The sequence below is a fragment of the Natrix helvetica genome, assembly GCF_964273705.1.
Source record: "Natrix helvetica genome assembly, chromosome: Z".
Taxonomy (NCBI): Eukaryota; Metazoa; Chordata; class Lepidosauria; order Squamata; family Natricidae; genus Natrix; species Natrix helvetica.
This window is the reverse complement of record NC_138554.1, coordinates 142,838,983-142,855,863: the sequence shown is the minus strand read 5'-3', so window position 1 is coordinate 142,855,863 and position 16,881 is coordinate 142,838,983. Positions and strand designations below refer to the sequence as shown.

Below are 16,881 nucleotides of genomic sequence, written 5' to 3'. Positions count from 1 at the left end.
CAGTTCGCCCAATAATTTATAATTTAGAAATTATAACTTCAGAAGTGTTTGGGATTTTCACTTTGCAGGCAAGCGATTCTGAGTTCAGATTAGGAAGCGGAAAGGTTTTCTCTCCCTCTTTAGATAAGGAATGGGTGAATGTGTCCCCTGCAACATTATCCTAGGATACAGATATTCCCATCCGTTGGCAGGAAGCCCCTCGAGGCACAACCATTATTCTTTGGACGTAAAGTGACACCTCAGAGGGAAGATTTCAAAGTGGGGGGTGTCCACTGTCCTACTCTCCCTCCCTCCCTCCCCCACCCAAACACAGCATCATCTGCTCCCTCCTAAAACTTTGGAAAGAAAAAGGAATAAGGAAAGAACACGCCAGGGTAGAAAACAGAATAGAATAGAACAGAATACAAAATAGGAGAGAACAAAATAGAATGTTCTTTATTGGTCAAGTGTGATTGGATACACAAGGAATTTGTGCAGAGGCTCTCAGAGTACATACAAGCAATAAGTGATAAAGCACCATAATCATACAATAAAATCATCATAAGACACAACACTCAGTGACAGTCCTAGGGTACTAAACCAGCAATCGACAGCAAGGCCAGTGGGCCGGATCTGGCCTGCGGGGTGCTTAAATCTAGTCCATGGGACTGGCCTGGAAATAGCAAAGGACCAGTCCGCAGTGCCTCTGGCAGGCAAAACAGAGTGCTCCCGGGCCCTCTTGCACTCCATTTTGGCTGGCAGGGTATTGCAGGAAGAGTCTGTCTGGTCTCCCCCCCCCCACTACAGCCCACTGAGGATCACTCCAATGCTGATCTGGACCTCGAAGAAATCCAGTTTGACACCTCTGCCCTATAGTGTTGCCTTGAGGGGAGAAATCAAAACAGGTTTGTCCAGGCTGGGAGGGGTCTGAAGATATTTTCACAGCCCTCCTTCTGACCCATGGGACATACAGGTCCTCACTAAACGGTAGAGGCTGGTTGCAATTGTTGTTTCTGCAGTCCTATGTATCGATGTCTGTATCCGTCCTATTCGGTTGCGGGCCTGAACCAGACGGTTACAGAGGTACAAAGGAGAAGTCCTCTCACAAATAGTGGACCATGAGAATAATGGCGATCACAATGGCCACAAACAAGCAACATGACACAGCCACTGTGACAATTTCGATGGAGCTCCAGGGTGTCCTGGCTGCCCTTTCTCTGACTGTTTTGTTCCTGGGCAGGAAGGCTTTGACGTCCTCGTCCCGAACGTTGGGTATTTTGTACAGTCGGTTGGTGTAGCATCTGTCCCCATTCGCCGAAACGGTTTTCTTCACCATCTTCATCAGAACTGAGACCTGCCTCTTCCGCTCGTCTCCCTCGGCCCTGTTGTTGAACCCACAGACACGGTTCCCGCACTGCCGAATCACTCCCTTCAGATTCCTGTTGTTGGACTTTTGGATGTACTCCTGCAGGGAGGTCCCGCCCAAATCCTCCACACAGGTGAACACGATGATTGTGTGCCTGGCGGACTCGGCCCCAAAGATATCCTGGACACACTTAGCAGCGGTCGCGTCTTCGGTGGTGAAGCGTCCCACCTGGCTCACCAAAATTATGGCATGAGGGCCAGGCAGGGAGAGCTCCACGCAATCCACGATATGCTGTTGTACAATCTCATCATAGTTTTCGGAATCAAAAATGGCCGGTGTGTCGACTACATAGATTGTCCAACCCTGCCCTTTTTGGCAATGCTGGGTGGTGGTCTTTGCCGACACAACGGACTCGAACTCCTTCTGACCGAGGATGGTGTTCCCCGTAGCACTTTTCCCACCTCCAGACTTTCCGACGAGGATCAGCCGGAGTTCTGAGAGTTCAGAAGAGGACATTACGAAAAGAAATTGAGACATTTATCACGTGCCCAGGAAGAAACAGGGGGCTGTATTACAACATGCTAGACGCCATTGAGATGGCTGGAAATGGTGACGATTTTGGAAAAGAATCAACGCCGCCCTAACATGGTTCAATGATGGTTTTTGGGGACTCTGCCAGAATTGCTAAATTGGGCTGCTCAGCTGCGCAGATTCTCACAACACGGAAAACCCCAGTTTAGCCAAAATTGCAAAACTACCCTCTGGTTTCAGAGGGCAGCCTGGGTCCCAAGGGTGAACCCCACCTCAGTGCCCCACCACCATATATCCGAATATGGCCACTGCATCCGGTCGTCACCAGCAAAGCTGGATCCAAGTTGAGTGACCAGGAAGAGACTCGAGAGCAGTGACAAAGGGCTGCGCCAGGATCTCTGACCCACTGAGCTGGGGGTGGGAGGGGAGGATAAAGAGGCAAACTTGACCAACTAGGACTGACCCTCCCTGTCTCCTCCCAAAATTTGCAACTTGGTTTGTTTTGCACAGAGTGAGATCAACCCTACAGGGAGGACAATCTGTGTAGAGTAGAGGAATCGCGAAGGATCCTTTCCAGTTGATCCAGAGACTTTGCTGAAATGGGTCCATCCAAGGCCCAAACCTCCCCTCCCCACAAGTGACCCTGGGCAGCCCCTCCTTCCTGCCTGTCTGTTCCCCCCAGCCCACCAGTGAGATGCCTGCCTTCCTTGGCTGTTCTGCATTCCCCCCACCCCAACAGACACCGTCCAGGGTTAGTCAAAAGGCCACAGATTGTGGGTGGAGGCTGGAGGGGAACTTCGGTGGGCAGAGGGACCCTCAGGGAAGGTGGGAGGGGGCAGCTCAGGAGTGGGGAAGGGGTCTCCACAGAGGGCCCAAGGCAGCCCTTCTCTGGGCCTGCCAGCAAAGGCTCTCTCTGCCCACTATGGGGAGAGACCCACCACTGGCTCTCCAAGTGTGTTTACCCCCCTAAGCCCCCCCTCAAATTCCAGGCGTGGCCTCCTCGCTTACCCCGCACGGAGTCTTCATCCATGGCTTCCTGGAAGAGCAGAAAGGAAACAGGGGTCAGACATGGCTCTGGACACCCGGAGGGCTTGACGTGTCAGCACCCCCTCCCCAGAAGCCGCAGCCTGGTCCCCCACCCCATTCAAGGCCCCGCCCCGAAGCTGCTCTGGAGTCCCTGAAGGGGGGCAGGAAAGGAGCAAAGGAGGGGCAGGGAGGGAGGGGGGAAGTGGGGCTGGGGGACCCCCATTCTTTGGGGGAGGGCCACAGCATAATTTGGCAGCAGAACCTCCCTTGTTCCCTGTCATAAGAAGGAGGGGGCTGGTTGAGAGCAGGATGGGGGGGGGCATCCCAAACTGGCCCTGGAGGTTATTTGGGGGGGGGGGGGCAAATTCTGAGCATCTCCCCCTTTCCAAAATATTCACTCACACACACACACACACACACACACACTCAAACCCTTTCAGAAGCTCTTCTGAGATCTACCCTGGCTGACTTCATAGTTGACTGGTAGGTCATCCTTGGCTGCCGGTGGTTCCAGGCGGATTCCCTTGGCCTGGTGGGGAGGGGGAGGAGTCACCAGAATCAGAAGAGAGCGGGAAGGGACCTCAGAGGTCATCTATTCCACCTCCCCCCCTCCATCTGTCCACGGACCCAAGGGGAGCCCTCTTCTCTCTAGCGTTTCGGCGCTGCTTTTCCTTCCTTCTAGCTGGAGGGGGGGGGGGCTCTTGACCTAAGTCCTGTAACAGTAGCAGAGCTGGAAGGGACCTTGGAGGTCATCTACTCCAACCCACTCCCCCCGCCTCCCCCTCTGCGCGGACTTACCTTCCAGTCGCTCTTTCACGGGAAGGGGGCCAGAAGCACTGTACGGGGGTCCCGCTGGCCTACCGAATAGCAGAATCGCAGAGTCCAAAGGGACCCCGGAGGTCTTCTAGTCCAACCTTCTGCTCAGCCAGGAAACCTTATAACTGACGGACACCAAACGCGTCCATCGCCTGAAACCTCTCCGCAAGCAGAGCCAAAGACCCGCCCGCGCGCGCTGCCCCCCTTCCCCTGGGCAAAGGAAGCGCTGGGAGGGAAGGAGCCTGGAATGAGGCCGGGGGGGGGGGGGAGGGGAAGGAAACACCCCCCCCCAACGGCTGTTAAGAGACCCGGAGACAAAGCGCCTCCCCCTTTTCCTGCGAGTGTGTGTGTGTGTGTGTGTGTGTGTCGTCTCGGGCTCTTATCTTCAATCACGTGGTTTCCAATCAGCGCCGCCGTCCGGAGACTTTCACTTTCGCTTCCCTGCCTTCCCTGCCCTTTGGAAAAATTCCTAGTGGGGGGCGGCGGGGGGGCTGGCAACCCCTAATGATTACGCAACTCCTCAGCGGAGGACTCCCCTCCTCCACCTCTCCCCTTTGAGGCCTAGCCAAATGGGGGGGGGGTGTCTTCTGGGGGGGCGAGTATCCCTTCACACACAGGGCAAGACAGCCGTTCTGGGGGGGCACTCACTTCTTCCCATCCCCTCCGCTTATTTTTTGAGGGGGCGATCCTTTGAGCCTTTTCCTTACAGAAACAGACGAACGGAGTCGGAAGGGACCCTGTAGGTCATCTAGTCCAACCCCCTAGGGCCATTTCTGACAGATGGGCAGTCTAGTCTCTTGTTGAAACTTGGGAGACCCGGCGAACAATTGGCGCAAACACGATCAAGTCAGGAAAATCACTGGGCAAAATGTAGATCGAAAAATTGAATGAAGTTTGGATTTTGGTGTGTTTTTAGTCCGTTTTTAGCAGGAACCGAAAGGCCTCATCCACCCGGGGATTAAAGGGAGCTCATGAGGGGGGCAAATCCTGAACGATGGTAGATGGTCTCCTGCTGGAGCAGGGGGTTGGACTAGAAGACCTCCAAGGTCCCTTTTTTCTTCTTCGTCTGTTCTTTTTCTGACCCGCCCAAGGAGAAAGCCAAAGCGCGGAGAACGAAGCTGGAACCGCCCGTTGTTTCTTCGGGTTGCTCACTCGAACCCGGAACGCAGGAGTCAACGGAGCGCCTGACCGGCTCCCTCCGATTCAGGTGGGTTCCCGGTGGGCTGCTTCCCCCCGCCCAGCTCGCCAGGGCAGGGATGCGAAGGGGGGGTTGTCCGTCCTCCCCCTCCCACCTAGGGGCACGTCGGATGGTCCTGCAATTTGCGGGAGGGGGGCGCACAGGGGAGGGGGAACCGCCTCCAGCCGCCTTGTCCTGCTTCCAGGCTGGGCAGCTTCGGGGGGGGGACGACCAGGCGGCCGGGACTCCCTCCTTTTCTTTGGGGAGGTGGGTGGAGATGTTCCTGTGGGAGGGAGCCTCCTTTGGAGAGAGAAGAGTAAAGGGGAGGGGCCTCTGCTCTGCGTCCTCAAGAGGTCCAGCTCCTTTGTCAACGTTTTGTGTTCCTTTGGGGTCTGCTCCCTTAACGGCTGTTAACAACAAAAAGACTATAAACCCCAAATGGTTAAACTATCCCAAAACAGGACGCTAATTTTTATTTTTATTTCTGGCATAGAGGAAAAGATCTGACTGATTTCGCAATGTGTTTGTGGCTGCCATCTGTCAGAAATGCTGTAGGGGTCTGCTTGGGGGGAGGGTTGGACTAGATGACCTACAAGGTCCCATCCAACTCTGTTAATCTGTATCTGTTTTCCCAGCCCATAATAACTAAGTTTCATTGCCGGATTTCCTAAACTTCTCCAGCCGGACAGACAAAAGCAGAAACGCCACAGAGTGATGGCTATAGGGGTCTTTTTTTTGGGGGGGGGAACCTGGATATGCGAAAGACACCCCCCCAATTCAGACTCCCATTTTAACCCTGGCACTCCAGCCGTTAGCTGAGCCCAGCCCTTCGTTTCATTTTGTCCCTAAATGCTGGCGGTCCTCGATTTACGATCGCCAGAGAGCCCCAAATTCCTCTTGTTAAGTGAGGCCATCGTTAAGTGAGCTCTCGCTCCATTTTACGGCCTTTCCCACCGCCGATGTCAGGTGAATCTCTGCAGTCATTAAGCGAGGACCATGGCTGCGAAGCATCTCTTGCTTCCAGCTCCTCAGAAGGTCGCAAAGCGGGATCGCGTGACGTCATAAATGTGAGCATTGGAATTTTGATCCTGTGGCTGTGGGGAATGCTGCAACGGTCGTCGGTGCGAAAAGCTGTCCTTTGGATGGCCACTAAACGAAGCGTTGCAATTGGAGGAGCACCCAGAGATGCAAAATCCACAGTGGTTTCTTAATTGGGAGCAAAAGAGGGCAGGGAGGTGGAGGGATCGGTTTTCCCCTGGCCGCTTATGCCTCTCCTCCAACCCCTTGGAACCGGATGAGATTCCCATTCCTGATTCCTCTCTGGGCTCCCCACCCTCTGGTACCGAGCCATGGGCCCTTGGGAACTGGGCCGTGGAAGTCCTCTCCCTCCCCCCCCCCGGGCAGCTGGGCAGGGCCTCCACTGCCCCTGGCCTGGCCCTCGGGGGTGTACGGGGAGGGGGGGTCTCCCTTGGCAGCCCTGGGGAGGGGAGGGGGCAGAAGGAAGCTGCCCACCAGGATGCAGGATTTTCCCTGCCGGATTCAGAAAACTCACCTACAGGTTTTCCCACTTTGGGGAGTAAAGAATCAAGGGGTTCAGATTAACTTTTAAAGTAGGGGTGACAAACTCGAGGCCCACGGGCCACATCTGGCCCTCGGGTTGCTTAAATCTACGGACCGGCCCGTGATGCCTCTGCCGACCCAAGTGGGCCATGGGAGGAGGGAACGTGTGGCCCCCACACAGCCCGTTTTGGGCCTCCCCGGCCTCCAGCAGCACTCGGCCGGCCAAAAACGGGCCATGCGGAGGCCTCGCGGGGTTTCGCAGGGCCCATTTTGTCCAGCAGTGTTGCTGGAGGGCCCACAAGGGGCCACTTGAGGGCATCTACATGGTCCGTTTATGCTCGGCAGGCAGAGAGCTGCTGGAGGCCGGGGAGTCCTGTGGAAAGAAGGAAGGGGGAAAGCACATCTTGAGCCTGTGTAAAGTGCCCACCCTGGCCACGCCCATCCCCACCAACCCACCCCCTGCCCTCCAAGGCCAAACTTAACCCTGATGGGGCCCTCAACGAAATCGACTTTGACGGCTCTGCTCTAAAGCCAATTAAAATCAGAGTGAAATTTATGACAAGGAAGGCCTGTTGGATGAATGGTTAAGCTTCAAAAAAATACATAGTATACGTTTCCCATGTTAAGAACACGTTGAAGCTGTGGAAAAACGCATCAAATTGTGTAAACATACACTGTTCTTATGATGATAGGCAGTCCTTGGCTTACGACCGTTTGTTTAGTGACCATTCAAAGTTACAATGGCCCTGGGAAAAGTGACTTCGGACTGTTTTTCAGGTGTACGACCATTGCAGCCTCCCTGTGATCATGGGGTCAAAATTCAGAGGCATGACGACAGGTTCATACTTCCATCCCGCGCTCACGCGTTCCCCTTTTGCGACCTTCGGACAATCAAAGTCCACGGAGGGGGGGGAGCCCCAATTCACTTAACAACTGGGAGACTAACATATCTGCTGTGGGGTTCACTTAACAGCAGTGGCCAGACAGGTAGTAAAATTGAGTTAAAATGCACTTAGCGAATGCCTCGCTTAACGACAGAAGCGTTGAATTCAATTCCAGTCGTAATGAAGTATTTATGTTTGCCAAATGGAGGTCTTGTAAGTCCCAAGAGGAAGACTCCAGAAAACAGCCCAGCCTCCCCTTCACCCCCACTTTCTTTTTTCCTTCGTTTTCACTCCTGTGACTTCCCTTCCTGCCAGAAGAGGATTAGAAACCCTGAAGATCGGCGGAGGAGCACCGGAGCACCGGCAACATGGGTGCAGCTGAGTCAGGTAAATCTCGGTTAGGGGAGTGTGTGTGTGGGGTGCTGTCTTCTTAAGCCTCTCTTTTGGGGTGTTGGCTATTCCCGTCACCTTAGTGTCCTCCGCGCATTTGACGCGTTCCCTTCCCTTCCTTCATCTGAGTGATTTCTGAAGATACTGAAGAGTCCTGGGCCTAGGAGGGAACCTCGTGGTACCCCACTGCTTACTTCCCTCTGCTGTATGTAGACGTAGTACCATTTAAGGACTCCTCTTTGAGTAGGGTTTGCCAGCCAGTTACAAATCCATCAGGGGGTCAGGCTATCTAGCCCACTTTTTTTTCTAGCTTACCAAGAAGCAGGTTGTGGTCTACTCTGTCGAATGCCTTACTGAAGTCCCTGTAGATGATACCTTAAATTATATAAATTATACATGATAGTTTCCCGGATCCAGTTTTTTCCCTTTTTTGAAGATGGGGCCCACATCAGCGCTTTTCCAACTTTCAGGTAGTTCTCTGGCGCTCCAGGATCTTTGAGAAATATGGTACAATGGTTCCCAGATCGTATCTGCCAGTTCCTTCAGATCTCGGTGATTTATATTCGTTAAGATCTATATTAGCTAAGGCAGGGAGGTCAAACTCAAGGCCCGGGAGTTGGATCTGGCCCACAGGGTGCTTAGATCTGGCTCATAGGCCGCCCTGAAATAGCGAAGGACCAGCACGCGATGCCTCTGCCAGTGAAGTCCGAGTCCTTCTTGTCAGGGGAAAAAACGCCTGATATCTGAGATCAATGGACCGTGGCTGATTCCCTTCCGCATATCTTTTGAGATATTAAGAAAAATAAAATAAAAGCCTTTGACAAGTATATTCTAATTAATAAACAAACTTTAAGAGCTCCATTTTCACAGGCATTGGGTTGCAGGAGGCATCACAGGCACCCCAACATGAGTGACGTCAAGCTGGCCACGCCCACCCCAGCTCCATGAGGTCAAACTCAACCCTGATGTGGCCCTCAAGGAAATCGAGTTTGACACCCCTGAGTTGCGGTGTTCTCTTATCATTTTCTCGCCTATTTTAATGTTTATTTCTAGTCTGTTTTTTTACAGTCCTGTTTTTGACCGGTGGGGCTGTTTTTTCCCTTTGTGGAAAGACGGATGGAAATAACGCATTAAGCCTTTCTGCTTCCTCCCTGCTGCTCGCCGCCTTCTTGTCATTCTCTCCCCTTCATTCTCTTCCCTGCGAGTGACGGGAGGCCTCTGACCCCTTTGTCTCTTCTCTTCCGCTTAGTTCCAGACCTGAGGATCGTCTTGGTCAGCAAATCGGGCAACGGGAAAAGTGCCACCGGGAACACCATTTTAGGGAGGGAAGCGTTTAAGTCCAAGATAGAGGCCAAATCCATCACCGCCAAATGTGAGAAGGCAACAAAGTCCTGGCGGATGGGAGGACCCTGGCTGTGATCGACATGCCGGGCTTTTTCAATACGAAATACCCACAGCCGGTGACTCTGGCAGAAGTTTAAAAATGTGTCAGCTTCTGCTCCCCGGGTCCCCACGTCATTATACACGTCATCCGTCTGGGCCATTTCAGCCGGGAGGAGATTGAGTTCGCCAAGCTGATCAAAGACATCTTCAGCCTGAAGGCCAAGGCGTACTTGGTCATCCTGTTGACCCGCAAAGAAGACCTGGAGGGGCGCCCTCTTCAGGAGCTGCTGTCCGAGGCAGACAGCTTGGCGCCTCTGAGGGAGCAAATCGAGAGTTGTGGGAATCGGTGCCTGGCTTTCAACAACAACGCTGAAGGGGAGGAACGGAAGAAACAGGTGGATGAGCTGATTCGGATGGTGGACGACCTCGCGCGGAAGAATTGGCCGAAGCCGTATTACACGAAAGAGATGCTGGAGGAGGACAAGAAGAGTCTGTCTGGATGGCTATGTACCCTCCTCTGATCCCGGAGTGTCTTCATCACCAATGGAGACCCCTGGGGGATACTGTTCAAACACACCTGGGTCAGCACAGACAGCCATGGCTTTCCTTGGCTGCTTCATTCCAAGGCTGCTTTCCCCTCCCCCCAAAAGGCCACTGGACTTTGTTATTTCCCTGAAGAGGTTTTGCTTCTCATCCCAGAAGCTTCCTCAGATTCTGAAGAAGCTTCGGGGATAAGGAAAGAAACCTCTTCAAGGCAAAACCCAAGAAAGGCCCCCAGTGGCCAAAGCATCTTTGAGGCAGCCATGAGCCAGAGGATAGGGAATCACCCTAGACTGAATCGGAATAGCGCTGGGAGGGACCATGGAGGTCTTCTAATCCAACCCCCACCACCACCAAGCAGGAGACCATTTCCTGTCCAATCTCTTCTTTAAAGCCTCCAGTGATGGAGCACCCACAACGTCTCATGGCAAGCAGTTCCACCGGTTAATTGTCCTCACTGTCAGGAAATTCCTCCTTAGTTCCAGCTTGCTTCTCTCCTGGATGACTTTCCATCCATTGTTTCTTCTCCTGCCCTCCGGTGCTTTGGAGAATAAGTTGCTCCCCTCTTCTTTGGGGCAGCCCCTCAAGCACTGGGAGGCTGCTCTCGTGTCCCCCGTGGTCCCCCTTTTCTCTAGACCGGCCACACCCCAATTTTGCAACTGTTCTTCCCATGTTTTCGTTTTCAGGCCTTTGAATCACCTCAGTTCCTCTTGGCTGCATTTTTCCCAGGCATTTTGCAGCTTCCATTCTCTTGGGTTTTAGGTTTGCGAGTAAAAGAACAAAAAGGTATTTTATGCTCGCTACTCCCTAGCTGTTGACGGGGGACGGACGGACAGACGGAGAGTTGATTGGAGATTGTGACTCAGAGAGGGGAAAGTTTCCAAGTTTCTGCTCTTTATTGGACGTAATTCTGGATCCCAGCCAGAGTCACAATTACACCAAGTCCTTTGCCAATTTGATATGTTTCTAATAAACAGACTGTAACAGACAATGGATGCCTTGGGCTTTATTTCAAGGGACGTATTTCTTGGAAGCGTGACAGAGGGGCTGCCCCCGAGAGGAGGGAGGGGGTCAAGCTGCTTTTCCAAAGCACCTGAAGGCCAGACAAGGAACAATGGATGGAAACTGAGCCAGGAGAGACTCAACCTGGAAAGGAGGAGGAATTTTCTGACAGTGAGAACAATCTACCCATGGGACAGAAGTTGTGGGAGCTTCACCACTGGAGGCTTTCAAGAAGAGACTGGACTGCCATCTGTCAGAAATGGTATTTAGGGTCTCCTGCTTGGGCAGGGGGTTGGACTAGATGACCTCCAAGGTCCCTTCCAACTCGGTTAATCTGTTAAACCTGGAGAAAAATTTCCTTCATATAACGCGCCACACAATGCAACAGCCCCACCTCCAGCCCTTCAATCTCGTTCCAAAATGGAGGTGGGAAGGGCATGTTAGGGATGTAACCCTAGGCTTGGCTTGGCAATGTATATAAGCTATGATTGTAACAAATGTATCTGTTACTTTAAATGCTAAAGAGATGTAATTGGCTTGTTACCTCAAGCAGCCATAAGAGGGAGCCAGAATGGCTGTTAGCTCTCTGTTTGTTAGACGCTGGTCGGTGTATTGTGAGGTACTGTGGTTTGCTACTGTTAGCTGTTTTGTTTGCTAGACTGACTATTTGATAACTGAATGACTGAACCGTATATGACTTGGGACTGTTAACCGGACTCTGAATACATCTATATTTCCACATAGTAAACTACTGTATTTTATGCTATTCAGTGTCCCTGTTTGCTGGTTTGTGCGTGTTCTTCCATATCACTCTCATTACGCTTCTCTGCACACTTGCTCTCCTAATGGGGAGCTTACTTACTTAGCACTGGTTATGGGGCCAGCATGCTTCCGCTGAGCACTCGCTCTCCTAACGGGGAGCTTACTTACTTAACACTGGTTATGGACCCAGAGTGTACCAGACGTAGCTAAAGAGAGAGTTGGTGTCGATACACAATACTGTATACAGATAGCTGTTTAGTTTGTAAGTTTTACTATTATGGAGAAGATGGCACACGCACCATCAGCAAATCTATTGCTGATAACCCAGTTGGACGGAACAAACTATGTTTCCTGGTCTATGAAGTGCAGCCTACTCCTGCATACTGAGGGATTGTGGGATGCTGTACAGAATCCACCAGACGTGACTTCTTGGAATCCAGATGTTGAGGATGATGCCAAAAAGATAGCAGAGTTTCAAAGATGCAACGAACGAGCATTGTGTATAATTGGTCTAACACTGACTGACCAACAGTTAGTTCATATTCGTGGGGAGAATTCTGCAGCAAGATGTTGCGAGAATTTGAAGAAGATATACGTACGTGACACTATAGATGCACATATACATCTTACCCGCAAAGGGTTTAGGGCACGTCTTCTGAAGGGTGGAGATATGTTAGCTCATTTAAACTTTATGAAAGGAGTTTTCCAAGAGCTACATGAAAAGGAACTTATTTTCACAGAGTTACATCAAGTTTACATCATTCTGTCATCACTGCATGAGAGTTATGATGATTTTGTACCGTCCCTCGAAGTCCTAACCCGAAATGAACTAACATTGACTGACATAACTGCACGCCTGTTGGAAGAGTCCAGAAGAAGGTTGAAAAGAGAGCAACTGAGAGAGAAACCACCTCAACATGAAGAGTCACCTTCAACTGCCTATACTGTTAGAAAGTGTTTTTCTTGTGGGGCTAAGACTCCTAGAAAAGCTAAGAAAAATGCTAATATCAACTTAGGTATGTCTACTTTAACTATCTCTAGAAATGCACCAATAAGCCATGATTCATGGGTTGTTGATAGTGGAGCATCACAGTGCATTACTAGAAATAAGAATTGTTTTGTAAAAATGTCCGCCAGCAAGCAACATGTATCTCTGGCAAATGGTTGGAGGGTGAAAGCATCTGGTGAAGGTATGGCAAGGTGTTTATTTGTAAATGAGCATTTATCCATGTTGTATATATCTAAACTGAAATTTAATTTATTATCAGTAAGGGCTCTAGTTAAGATTGGCTATGTAGTAACCTTTAGGGGAGATAACTGTATCATAGAAAAGGAAGGTAATAGGATTACTGCAAAATTACCAAATGATTTATATATTATATCTGATGCCCATACTGCTAACTCAGTGTATGATAATGTGAAACCATATGATGAATGCATACATCTGCTACATAGGCGTATGGGGCACATTAATTTCAAGATGTTGCAAAAAACTAAAATTGTCAGAGGGAGTAAAGTTAAAACCTTGCAGTAAATATTTAAATTGTAATGTGTGTAGTCAGGAAAAGAGCAAGGTTACTCCAGCAAACAGATGTAATGGGTTTAAAACAAAGGAACCTTTGGAAGTTGTTTTTGCTGATCTAATTGGACCTATAAAACCCAGTTTGGGAGGTGCCTGTTATGTTTTGAGTATCATGGAACATTATTCAAGATGCGGTTTCTGCTATTTAATGAAAGACAAGACAGAAACGTTTCCACATTTCTTTAATTGGTTAAGATTTGCGGAAAGATAAAAGCCAAGGTTATTACTGTTACAGTTACTGATAATGGGACGGAGTTTACCAATTATAAGTTCCAAACAATGTTAAAAACAGCTGGTATTGATCATAAAGGTTCTGCTCCTTATAGACCACAACATAACTCATTTGTAGAACGAAGAGGGCAAATGTTACAAGCCATGACTAGAACATTGTTATCCGATTCAGGATTGCCTGAAAGACTATGGGGTGAAGCCATGATGTGTGCTAATCATCTACTGAACAACATTGTAAATGCTTCTACTGGAGAAGTACCATTTACTTGTTGGCATGGTAGGAAACCTGATTTAAGCTACTTGCACACGTTTGGAGTTCTTGCATGGGTGCATATTCCAGCACAGATCAGATTGAAGGGACAACGTTGAGCTAGGAAATTATTTTTCGTAGGTTATAACTCAAACCATAGATCTTACAGGTTCTGGGAACAAGGGACAATTAAGATCTATCACAGTGCTAATGCAAAGTTTCTAGAGCATGTTGGTTGGGATAAACTGGAATTTAACAATGACGTAGTTATTGAAACCTGGGTATTTCCTAGTGGTAAAATAGAAGGACCAGCTGTACAAATTAAAGAGGAAGTGCAAAGTCGGGATGAAGTGCAAAATCGGGAGGAGTTAGAAGAATGGGAACAAGAGAGTCCAAGAGTGAGCCCTGAGTTGCCTAGGCGTTCTACCCGTGTAACACGACCACCTGACAGATATCAAGCTAGTATAGCATGTCAAGTAGATAAAGTTCCTGCAACGTATCATGAACTATCAACGTATCCTAAAGAGGAACAAATAGTTTGGAAAGCAGCAATGAACAGGGAACGGAAATCTTTACAAGATCTGGAGGTATATGAGAATGTGAGATTATCACCAGGTGAAAATGCAATAGGGTGTAAATGGATTTACAAGATTAAAACTAGTGTAGATGGGACTGTTACCCATAAAGCTAGATCGGTAGCACAAGTTTTCAACCAGTCGGCAAATGATTATGATGAGGTATTTGTGCCCAGTTTAAAAGCCATAACATTACGTGCATCATTAGTTTGGGCAGCTAAGCATGGATATGTAATAAATCATTTAGATGTTGAAAGAGCATATCTCCATGCACCGTTGCAACACACTATTTATTTAAAGAAACCTGATGGGTTAAACACTGATAGCAACACTGATTGTTGGAAGTTAAAAAAGAGCCTGTATGGTTTAAAACAGTCAGGCTACGAGTGGAATCAATGCATAGTGAAGGAATTAGCAAGGATAGGGTTTAAAGCTGGAATGGCTGATCCTTGTTTATTTAAGAAAGAAAGCGATGGTATGATTTCATTATCGCTATTGTTTACAGACGATATAGCATTGATTACTAAAATAGAGCAAAAGGTTATTGAGATTATTACACTATTAAAAAGGCGTTTTAAAATAAAACACCTGTGAAATAAAGAAATATCTTGGTTTGAAGATAGATAAAACTAGGGGAGGATATAAAATATCACAGACTGAGAAGATCAATCAGTTACTCAGGAATCTCAAAATGGAACTGTGTAAACCAGCTAAAACTCCTATGAGTCAAGAATTTAGCAATGATGAGGGCTTCCGGTGGCACCGGCAGCTCCCTAGGGAACGCCAGCCCCGTGACTGAGTTAAGCTGCTAGAACAGTGTAAATCAGCTGTCTAGCGGCTTGAAAACTCCCCCCTCAGGAAAAGAGGGGGGGTGAGCAGACGGGTGAGGGTAGAGCTCCCCGGGATCCCCAGGAGAAATTCTGGGGCACGAAGGGTGAGAGCTCCCCAGATGCCCGACATAGCTCCTCGTCCGGGACGCTTTTGCATAAACGAAACGTCACGACCATCCCTGCTGTCAATGTTTAAATCTATATTTGAATGATACGCAGGCCGAGCAAAACGAGTGAATATAATTGTAAGTACAAACCTTAATTCCAATGTAATATACTTCCCTCTGTGAAGACAAAGGGACTTAAAAGGAAGATGGAGATTGAATAACAAAGGGTGTGTCGAAAGTGAAACTTAAAAGGGACATAATTTTTTTAAAAAATTTTTTTTATTGTTTTAATTAGACAGATAACACACACACAAAACACTCTTCAATACGTCTTCCAGCTAGCATGTCGATTGGTTACAATTAAATTCCGTGCATTACTACAATCATTCTTTATACTTCATTCAAATTGAATTGTGCATTTTAAATCAAAGAATATACCAACATTCTCCTTTATCTGCATTTGTTTGAAAGTACTTTTATCCAGAATCATTCGTATTTATATTATCCAATGAATAAACATTTTAACACCGACAACAATCTATAAGAGCTACCACATTCTGCTTATTTATCGCCTAGGATTCCTATTTCTTTCCTCCATCCACCTATACCATTTATCCCATATCTGATAGAATTCTGATTCTTCTTTTCCCTGGATTTCTTTAGTTAGTTTGTCCATTTCGGTACAGTCCATCACCGTTCTTATTATTTCCTCTTCGCTTGGGATTAGCTTGTTTTTCCATTTCTGGGCATAGGCAACCGTTATTATATGCAATATTAAGTACTGGGTTTCTTTTTTGTATTTTGTAGGCAGTAATCCTAATAAGAAGATTTCCAGTTTCCATTCTATTTTAACTCTCGTTATTGCCTCCAGCCACTTTTGGATTTTTTTCCAAAACGTTTTAGCCTCCTCACAGGTCCACCATAGGTGGTAGTATGTTCCGTGTATCGATTCGCATTTCCAACATTTTGGGGATGTATTTGACGATCTTTTAGCTAACCTTGTTGGTGCCAGGTGCCATCTATAAAACATTTTATACTGGTTTTCCTTATATGTGACCGAGAATGTCATTTTTAAGTTTGTTCCCCCAAATTTTTCCCATTTGTCTAATTCAATATTGTGTCCAAAGTTCTGTGCCCATTTTATCATTTGTTCTTTCACAATTTCCTCTTCCATTTTGTATTTCAGGAGAAATTTATATATTCTCCCTATCAATTTTCTATCTGGGCTTTGGAAGATTTTATCCAATTCGTGTGATTCTGTTTCAATGTCATATAATTTGGTATCATTATTGTATTTAGTTTTGATTTGCAAGTAGGTTAACCAGTCCACTTTCATGTTCTGTTCTGCCAATTCTTCAACTGTTTTTAAGTTTCCCTGTCTATCAATTAAGTCTCTTTTATCTTAGTATTTTGTTCCAATCTATAAAATTTGGATGAGTCATCCTTTCTGTCAGTGATAGCCAATTCGGGATTTTCACGTAATGGATTTTTTTTTTTTTGAGCCATTTTTGCAATAACGCTCTTCTAATTAAATGTTTTTGAAAGTATTTGTGCGTTTTATTTTTATCATCCCATAGGAAAGTGTGCCAGCCTGCTTGCAAATCATGGCCTTCCAGGGTCAAAATTCTTTTATTCTTTAGCTCTATCCAATCCTTCACCCATGTTATTGATACTGCCAATGCGTATAAGTCCCAATTTGGTAATGCTAAACCTCCCCTCTCTTTGCTGTCCTGCAATGACTTTAGTTTGATCCTCGCTTTTCGTCCGTGCCAAATAAACCTAGTGGTTATGTTATTTAATTCTTGAAAGAATTTTTTACATGGGTTAATAGGTGCGGCTTGTAACAGGAATAAGATTCTTGGTAAAATATTCATTTTGATTGTCGCTATG

The 16,881-nt window shown here is 48.0% G+C and overlaps 1 protein-coding gene and 1 long non-coding RNA gene across 3 annotated transcripts; one reads left to right on the top strand and one right to left on the bottom strand.

Annotated features, from left to right (window-relative positions):
- Positions 1-425: 425 nt before the first annotated feature.
- On the bottom strand, positions 426-3,953 carry LOC309382099 (GTPase IMAP family member 6-like). Of its 2 annotated transcripts, XM_081933570.1 has the most exons (4): positions 3,701-3,953; positions 3,362-3,431; positions 2,885-2,912; positions 426-1,839 (listed from the first exon to the last, which is right to left on the bottom strand). In XM_081933570.1, exons 2-4 carry the CDS (start codon positions 3,392-3,394, stop codon positions 1,082-1,084), a joined length of 819 nt encoding a protein of 272 aa, XP_081789696.1. In that variant the 5' UTR covers positions 3,395-3,431; positions 3,701-3,953; the 3' UTR covers positions 426-1,081. The 2 variants fall into 2 exon arrangements, with proteins under 2 accessions (XP_081789696.1, XP_081789697.1); XM_081933571.1 differs by lacking the exon at positions 3,362-3,431.
- A 705-nt stretch (positions 3,954-4,658) lies between these two features.
- Positions 4,659-10,371, top strand: LOC309401019. Its single transcript, XR_014176747.1, has 3 exons — positions 4,659-4,925; positions 7,565-7,726; positions 8,979-10,371. It is a non-coding gene; the product is annotated as an uncharacterized lncRNA (long non-coding RNA).
- The last annotated feature ends 6,510 nt before the right edge of the window (positions 10,372-16,881 follow it).